Genomic DNA, 9,569 nt, shown 5'->3' with positions numbered 1-9,569 from the left:
GTATCAAACATAATACTCATATGAATATTAAGTTTCATAAATATTATATATTAAGTACTGCATATATATTTATTATATCACATGATAATTTTGATATAAGATGTAAGATATAAATAATTATGTTAAGTGTAATTTCACTTATTTTTTTATCTTTCAAATGAAACCTTGTTAAATAAACAAAATACTATCAACAGAAACATATACATCCGACATTTGACAGAATTTTATATACACTGATTTGAATTACCGACAGAGACACACCTCGCTTGTACTAAAAAGATAAAATATATTTTTGGCGCCAATTTTAAATTCAAATGCATTATAATTACCTTATGTTATGTTTTTATCAAATTTATTGAATACATGAATATTGTTTGATTATTATTAATTATTTTTAAGTTCTTTCGAATAATCTTATACCATAGAAAGAATATTAAAATACGTAAACTCGTAAAGTATTAACAAAGATAAAATATCGCTGTCGATAATGTAAATTCCTGTATATGCAATTCTGTTACATTTTAAATCCATATTTATCCGTTGATAATATATTTAATCTACATACTTTCTTGTCTATATTCAATGTATGTTCTGTTTATTTTTTGATCAGTATTATTATAAGTAAGATTCAAATATATATTTTGACATTTCCGATTGAAAGTTAATTTTTCTACAATTAAAATGCCATGTGAAATGATAACACTTCAACTTGGCCAATGTGGCAATCAAAGTAAGGAATATGTCATTTTACATAATAAAACATATTTTAATATACTATTATAATGATATTATGTGTAACATAATCTATAAGATAATAAAACCAAAAGAATTTTGTTGATTAAAACAATGATTGTATTTTAACATTATGTAAACTTTCAAACGAAAATTAAATGTTTCTTGCATTGTTTAAAATACTTCATTATATTACTAATGTATGTTGTTAATCGTATCATATTTTTGATAAATGAATTTCATATTATTTCAATATTTATTTGATTTCAGTTGGATTTGAATTTTGGAAAAGATTATGTGCAGAGCATGGCATCAGTCCAGAAGGAATTTTAGAAGATTATGCCATAGATGGAACTGACAGAAAAGATGTCTTTTTTTATCAATCAGATGATGAACATTATATACCACGAGCTGTATTATTAGATTTAGAACCTAGAGTCATTCATACTATTATGAATTCTCCATATTCAAAAGTAATTGTCTGATAACATAACAACTCAGTTCATATAAATAATTCATACATTTATACATTGTCAATAATATTTTACTAATCTTCTATATCTATTCAGCTCTATAATCCAGAAAATATCTATTTATCGAAACATGGTGGTGGAGCTGGTAACAATTGGGCATCTGGTTATCATCAAGGAGAAAAATTACAAGAAGAAATTTTTGATATTTTAGATAGAGAAGCAGATGGAAGTGACAGTTTAGAGGTATACAATTTAACAATTAATTTATAAATATATATTTATAAAAGATGTATAAATATATCTATGTTTATTTCAGGGTTTTGTCTTTTGTCATTCTATAGCAGGTGGTACTGGTTCTGGTATGGGATCTTTTTATGTTAGAATCACTTGCTGATAGATTTCCAAAAAAGTTGATTGAAACATATAGCGTTTTTCCAAATCAGGATGAAATAAGGTTACTAGGATGTATATATATATATAGTTACAGTATCTTTAAATAATATTTTTAGTATGATTATGTTAATTTTATACTATTATCGTATATCTTTTCTAGTGATGTTGTGGTACAGCCATATAATTCTTTACTAACACTAAAAAGATTAACTCACTGTGCGGATTGTGTTGTTGTCTTGGACAATACAGCTTTAAATAGAATTGCATCAGACAGATTACATATACAGAATCCTACTTTCACACAAATTAACAAACTTGTATCTACAATAATGTCTGTCAGCACCACAACACTTAGGTATCTTTGCTCATTTATTTATTCACATGTATATATATATATTTCTGTACATTGAGCTGTTGTATTTTGATTTATATTCATATTTCATTTGATTATACAATTATAATGTTTTATAGGTATCCTTCGTATATGAATAATGATTTAGTTAGCTTAATTGCTCCATTGATACCAACTCCACGTTTACACTTTTTAATGACAGGATATACACCTATTACTACTGACCAGGAGGTACATGTAAATATTATATTAAGTATATATTTCAATTTGATTTTTTTTGTTTTGTTTTTTTTTTAATCATATTAATAATTAATAGCTTATACAAAATAAATCAAAAATATACGAATATATTTTGAAGTTATTTATATTTTTGTATATATTTATATTTATATAGGGTGCATCTGTAAGGAAAACATCTGTTTTGGATGTAATGAGACGTTTACTGCAACCAAAGAACATGATGGTTTCTGCTGCATTAGATAGAAATGCTGCTCACTGTTACATATCTATTTTAAACATTATACAGGTAAATTTATATATATATATATATATATATAATCTTTCAATAATATAAAATGATAATTTATTAAAAGTACCAGCAGTTCAATCATATTCTTGTATTTTTGTTAATATGGAAATGAAATAGGGTGAAGTCGATCCGACACAAGTGCATAAATCTTTACAAAGAATAAGAGAACGAAAGTTAGCACAATTTATACCATGGGGACCTGCTAGTATACAAGTTGCTCTTTCTAGAAAATCACCATATATACAAAGTACACATCGTGTATCAGGTTTAATGTTAGCCAATCATACCAACATATCATCGGTAAGTATACTTGAATAATACTCTTAATCAAATGAATTTAAATATACTGATAATTACACTGTATACTATTTCAGCTTTTTGATCGAGCATTACAACAGTATGACAAATTACGTAAGAGAGAAGCATTTTTAGAACAATTTAGAAAAGAAAAAATGTTTGAAGAAAATCTTGACGAATTGGATAGTTCAAGAGCTGTTGTTGAAAATTTAGTCAAAGAATATCAAGCAGCAACTAAACTCGATTATTTAACGTGGAGTCCAACTAAAGAACAATAAAAATATCTAAGTTATTTAATATGCGTAGCATATTTCACACAATTTAACACATTACTTTTTTTAATCATTTTATATTAATACAATGTTCTGCGTGTATTTTAGTGCCATACAACACTATTCCATTGCAAACTTAAATGCAGTTGTTCTGAGATCATTAATTATCTAATGAAGTATTAACATAGTTTTATATTATATATATATATATGAACCAGTTAGTTTAAGTTCGCCATATTTTCTATAAGAGTTGTTATAATAATAATAATAATAAAAAAAATATCATTTTTTTAAATAAATAAAATTGTATGTTACGCATACAAATGATAAAACACAAGGTATTCAATTTAATATTATAATATGTTATTATGAATTTTCCTTTTTAAGAAATGAAACGATTTATTTACTAAAATAAAAACATTTTACATATGTGTTTTTTGTAATTAACATTACACAGAGTGGAAGAGCAAATAATATTAATTATGACGTAATTTATTTATAAACTTGTCGAACAATATCTTTATATATTTTATATATATACTTTGCAACATAAAATATTATAATGAGAATAATATTTAAATTTATATTAGCAAATGTAACTGTAATGTTATATTCCATTGAATAATATTAACACACCATATACATATATATATATATATATATGTATGTATGTATGTATGTATATATACGTGTGTATATATACATACGAAGAAAAATGAGATTGTAGTTTAATAAAATAATAATAAAAGTGAAACAAAAAAATTCATTTGTATATAGATTTGATCACGTACAGTATCTTTGTATGTATATATATATATATATATATAGTATTACATTTATTAATACATAGTAAAAGATCCTAAAGAGATTCGAGGAGTACAAATTTAGACCCATGCTGCAACAACACATAATGTTTACATATTAAATACAATGAATAAATGTTTTATTAAATAAATCATTTGTTCTCTTTTATGTGATTTATTATTTTCTTTTTTTTTTTTTTTAAAGAAGTTTAACTTTAGTAGTGTTCTAATTAGTGCCCACCACGGTTGAGTTTAGTTACAGTTAACATTATAATTTATATTCAAAATGCAAAAAACTTAATATGGTAAAATATATATGTGTGTGTATATATATATATATATAAATATATAGTATAATAATGACAATTTTTGTTCATGCTATAAAATTAATATGAATAGCAATATAGTATTTATCTTATAAACTCTCTATACAGCTAACAATCTGTTTATATAAAAATATATAAACAAAATAATATATATTTTATATATTTTTGTTTTTTTTTAGCAACAAGTGCTATATTATATAAATATATATATATATATATATATATTAAATAATAATAATAAATAATTCATATATTTTATTTCAAATGTAAAATAAAAGTTCCGTTATATCAAATCAGTATTATAATTTGAAATAATTCATATGAATTCTAACGATATAATGAAAATAATCAATTATTAATATTAACTTTATAATAAATTAAGATCATTTATTAACTTGTAAGCATTAATTTCAATATATTCAATAATTTAAACAATAGACACATTACAATCTTTGAAAATTGTTTAAATAATTATAAGTATACAATAAATGTATGCGAAGTAAATATTATACCTAAGCTTTGACTAGTTATTTTTCTCTTTTTTTTGGTAATAACTATAATAACTTAAAAAATAAGTTTTAAAAATAAGTTTCAAAAATATTCTTTTCTATTTCATGGCATTAGTCATTAATTTCAGGATGATATAGGAAATATTATTTGTGAAAAATAGAGCTCTGCAAAATGACAAGCTTGTTTAAAAAAATATTTACGTTTGCCAACAACACATTGAATGATTTATAATAACATAGATAATATTTATATATATATATATATAAATGCAAAAATTATAAATATAATTTTATTCCATGGACTCTTATTGTACTCCTAACTTTAATATTTTGATAAATACTTTCAAAAAGTCATAGAGATACTACACATAGAGAACAGACAAGCCAGCATTAAAACCTGTCGGCGAAATAAAAAGAGATAGAACGTGGGAGGTTGATGTTGTCTCTCTCTAACTTGCACTGAACGGCGCATGCGCATTAGTCTGCTAGTAGAGGTTAAGGTTGCTGATATCGTATACATGCGTGTACGATAAGCACAGCAAGTCTAATGCGCATGCGCCCGTACCGCATGTGTTAGAGAGAGACAACATCAACCTTTCGTTTTTGGATATATTCATGCAGAGACATTTCCACTTACACAATCGCTTATGATTTGTCTCCTCTATCTGTAATATCTCTATGCAAAAAGTACTTCTTTTTTTTATACGTGTATTATACGATTACTATTACTTTCGGCAATATTGTATTTGCAGTATCAAAAATAAAAAATAAATAAAAACTTACAAAAGAAAGAAACTATCATTTATGAAGCATACATCATATAAATCGCACTATTATGATAATAAAAAAAAAAAGCTTAACCAAAAGATTTGGATGATTCAATTATGTTTGAAATCTTTGACTATAAATTAATGTATGACTTAGGAATTACCCTGCACATTATTGTTATAATTTATATCGTATATACCTTCTTTTTTCATTTTACAATTTGCACATATTATAATATTTTCATCTCTATTATAACAATCATAAGAAATACATGCAAATAGTAATTAATTATTTCATTTGTATAACAAAAGTGCTTATTAAGATCATAAAAAAATTCAAAATAATGAAAAATATGAAATTTTATAAATCCATTAATATAAATCAAGTACTTATTTCTACTCATAGTCGTAATTCTGTCTTATATTGGACTACTTGCAATATTTGTTCGTTTTATATATATATATATATATTAATACATGAATGCGCATAAGTTTCAAGTCAAAAACTTTCCATACAGAATTCAATTATAATAATAATATGTTATAATATATGAATAAAATCATTTACAAATAATCATAATAATTCAATGAAAATAAATGCAATAAAAAATCTCATTTCTGTATGTAATATTTTCTAATATATAAATGCAACACATAAAAATGCATCAAATTCTGTTTAAAGTTTGCTGTATATAGTCGTATTGAATATCATCTATCGTTATGAAAATATATATACTATTTATGTTCATATAAAGAAAAAGATAAATAAAAAATAAAATAAATAAATAAATAAATAAAAAAAAAAATGATCATATAAAAATCTTAATATAATTTAAAAAGCTTTGTTTTTAAAAACTGCAATCATACTTCGTACGTTTGTTTTCATTAAAATATTTTTTTCTTATGGGTGGTATTTCCCATATAATAATAATAATAATAATAATAAAATTAATAATAATAATAATAATAATAATAAAATTTGTTACCTTTAATACAGATAGCTATTTTTGATATGGTACGTTAACAATGAGCTAAGCACCACAGAAGATTTTCAAAGTAAATGTGGTTGCGATTTACTGAAACTACATATGGTCCTCTTCTTTATTAGTATGCGCTGGTGTAGCTGGAGTTGGCACGTCGTTGAATAAAGGATTTTTTACCTCCATTTCACTAGTCTTTAAGAAAAACGAAACAAAACAACTTTAATAATAATAATACTAATAACGATAGTAATAAAAGAATAATAATAATTTACCGCAGCTAAGCCAGGACATTCATAGACAGTGTAGTCACCTTCTTCATTTTCTTCATCGCTTTCTGCATCGGATACAGACCCCGTATCTCTAGTTGCAGAGGTACGACTATAAGCAGGTACAGTTTCAAATGCATAGAAACTTCATTTAAATTTAATTTCATGGAATTACAATATGAATACAAACTTTTCCATAGCGATAATCTGTTGTTTCTGATGTTGGAAATGATACATTTGTGCAGATTGAGCAAGTCTTTGGTCTTCGGAAGGTGATATGTCCTTATTTGGACCTGTTACGCCATAAGCTGGATATTCTATATCAGCAGCTGCTTTTACTCCACGTTGCAACCTGACATAAATATATATATATATTAATATACATGAATACTTTAAACATTAATTTATTAAAAGATAAATTTATAAATATTACCTGCACCACGTTAAACTGATTAATACACAGATGAACATTGCCGCAGCACTGCAACCAGCAATAATAGCTACAAATAAATGTTAATGTTATATATAACAAGCGGATATAATTAGAATACAAATATTTTAAATATTGACACTGTAATCTTACCAATAAAATATATATCATCATTTAAATCTTGAGGCATTGCAAAAATAAAAGGACGATTTTCTTCAGATTGTTCTGTTTCCATTAATGTAGAAACATTAATATCTTCTACTTCATCGTGTTTCTTGACATCTGTATCCGTTAATTGTTTTACAGTAGTTGTTTCGACTAATAAATTTTCTTTATTGGTTATTGGTTCGACAGTCATCTCTTCATATTCCTTATTATTTTTAGTATCTGTGCAAAATAACAAGTATTACTCCTTGCATTCTAAAGTAAATGATATTTATCAACAATACATTTTATACTTTACCAACATTCCAAATGATTTCTTTATAATACCTAGGATCATTAGGTTTAATAGCAAATGGATGTTTATCTTTTATATCAGGTTCACCAAGATAATATGTAAATTTAGGTAATTGTTCAATTGGTTGCATCTGTTCAACTGGTTGTATTTGTTCAATTTGTTGTATGAAGCTTTTATTTTCTTCTATTGTTTGTCTATTTGTAGACATAAGATTATTTTGATGAAAAAACTTCTTTACCAATGCTTCTTTGTTAACATTATCATCAATTTCAGGATTATACAGAGTTTCTTTTGGAGACATTTTGTCTTGGACATATGCAACATCAATATCCCTATACTTTGGATTTTCTTTTATAAATTTATTACGATAAGGTACTTTAGGATTAAAGTAATATTTAACATTCTTAAGCATCGGATTGGTACCAAAATATAAGAGATTATAATCGTTTTTAGGCAATGTCTGTTTTAAATCGTTAGGTTGAATCTGAGAAATGTAATTCCATGGTGTTAATCTTTCATCTCTCAATCTATCGTTGAAATGATATTTTCCTTTTAATGATTTAAAAAGTTCATTCTTTTCTTGATCGGTAAGATCCAAATGATGTTTCATGTTAATCTGTGAGGTCAGAAGTGGTAATAAATATGAATGATGCATTTGTTGTTTACGATTTTGATTTGTAATGTATTCAGCAAACTGTTTTAAAGCGGTTATATCTTGTGGCGCTTCGGGAACTGCATCTAAATACAAATATAATCGATAAGAAATAAAACTAATAACATTTCTAGGTAACACCGCATAATGTTTAAATGTTACAAAGGACTACCTACGTTCTTCATGCTAATATGTAATCCAATTAAAATCACAAGGGCTCTTTAATTTAATCATTGTTATAAACGTAACTATTTAACAAATTAAACACAACTAACAACAGTTGAAAGAATATACACTTTATATATATTATATATGAATGCGAAACATAGGCAGTTAATTAAATTAGTTGCATACTAATAACCATATCACGTTATATGCAAAAAAAAAAAAAAGAAAAGGAAATAAACCAATTATCAAAACTTACCCTGATAAAATTCAAATTCTCCATTGGTGAATTTGGTTAGAGTACCAAAAATAATTAGCCATGCACTAATAATCAAACTAAATGACATTTTGATCATCACAGCTGTAGGTGTTTTACCCACAGGTTTTTATCGTTGTCTCTTTGTTAACGGTTCCATATGCAAGCACGACATTTCATTGAAGGAAACAGAGCTTGCGCGGTCACGTTCACCTGCAATCAATAACCCCGCCATTGCCCTTTAAGCGTCACCGGTACTTCGATAAACTACTATACATGTATGCAATTCTAATCAGTCAATTCAAGGATTTGACGGTCACTTACATACGTATGGTCACGTGGTTAATCGGATAATAACCTTTAATTATATACAAATAATTCTATTTTTTAAACATCAAATCATTTAATTACAATTTATCTCTCTCAATCGATATAAATATTAGAAAGATTATTTATTTTTCCTATTCATGTATCATTATTCATTAATCGATTATACTAATCAAAATAATTGAGAATATATCATTGAAAAAATGTAACAGACACAGAAGCCATTTTTTCAATTATTATGTTCAACATTCACTATTTAATTAAACAATATTTAAACAACGTACTTCTTGTGAAATCAGTTTGATATAACGGTTTGTAGATAAACATAACCGCAATTGTATTCGTATGAGATTATGTACATAAATCATCCCGGAAATATCGTTGTCTCTATCAAACACACTACCAAAGATAACAAGTTTGTGATTTATACTATCTCTTAAAATTGTTATATTAAAGAAATATATATATAATGCATAATCATGAGTAATATTATTTTAATATGACTGCAATTTTTGATTCAATGTTCTAATAAATCAATTGATATGTCTATGATAATATTTATTTTTCATTCATTTTC

General features: G+C 25.1%; 2 protein-coding genes across 4 annotated transcripts; one reads left to right on the top strand and one right to left on the bottom strand.

The window, feature by feature from the left end:
• Positions 1 to 545: 545 nt before the first annotated feature.
• Positions 546 to 4,955, top strand: LOC107064819 (gamma-Tubulin at 37C). The gene is given in 10 exon segments (XM_089177565.1): positions 546 to 730; positions 1,003 to 1,205; positions 1,302 to 1,448; positions 1,522 to 1,575; positions 1,577 to 1,659; positions 1,759 to 1,953; positions 2,070 to 2,181; positions 2,345 to 2,476; positions 2,597 to 2,779; positions 2,854 to 4,955. Coding segments are annotated over 10 exon segments (1,359 nt in total). The 5' UTR covers positions 546 to 681; the 3' UTR covers positions 3,055 to 4,955.
• Positions 4,705 to 9,562, bottom strand: LOC107064790 (uncharacterized). Of its 3 annotated transcripts, none has more exons than XM_015317828.2 (8): positions 8,990 to 9,562; positions 8,669 to 8,878; positions 7,596 to 8,330; positions 7,286 to 7,519; positions 7,136 to 7,202; positions 6,893 to 7,054; positions 6,709 to 6,814; positions 4,705 to 6,628 (listed from the first exon to the last, which is right to left on the bottom strand). In XM_015317828.2, the coding sequence occupies exons 2-8, from the start codon at positions 8,763 to 8,765 to the stop codon at positions 6,536 to 6,538; spliced, it is 1,494 nt and encodes a 497-aa protein (XP_015173314.2). In that variant the 5' UTR covers positions 8,766 to 8,878; positions 8,990 to 9,562; the 3' UTR covers positions 4,705 to 6,535. The 3 variants fall into 3 exon arrangements, with proteins under 3 accessions (XP_015173314.2, XP_015173316.2, XP_015173315.2); XM_015317830.2 differs by having other exon boundaries at positions 6,709 to 6,796; XM_015317829.2 differs by lacking the exon at positions 8,990 to 9,562 and having other exon boundaries at positions 8,669 to 8,922.
• Positions 9,563 to 9,569: the final 7 nt, after the last annotated feature.

This window comes from Polistes dominula, unplaced genomic scaffold, assembly GCF_049000335.1.
Source record: "Polistes dominula isolate Pdom_NZ unplaced genomic scaffold, Pdom_raw_medaka contig_24, whole genome shotgun sequence".
NCBI classification, from domain to species: domain Eukaryota; kingdom Metazoa; phylum Arthropoda; class Insecta; order Hymenoptera; family Vespidae; genus Polistes; species Polistes dominula.
This window is presented reverse-complemented; position numbering and strand designations above follow the sequence as displayed.

Bases quoted from the DNA above. Each gene is read 5' to 3' on its own strand.
- LOC107064790 (XM_015317828.2), bottom strand. From the start codon at position 8,765: ATGATCAAAATGTCATTTAGTTTGATTATTAGTGCATGGCTAATTATT. The intron at 7,520-7,595 runs GTAAAGTATAAA...TATTTTGCACAG, and splicing joins AGAAATCATTTGGAATGTTG to ATACTAAAAATAATAAGGAA. The intron at 6,815-6,892 runs GTTTGTATTCAT...ACCTGCTTATAG, and splicing joins CAGATTATCGCTATGGAAAA to TCGTACCTCTGCAACTAGAG.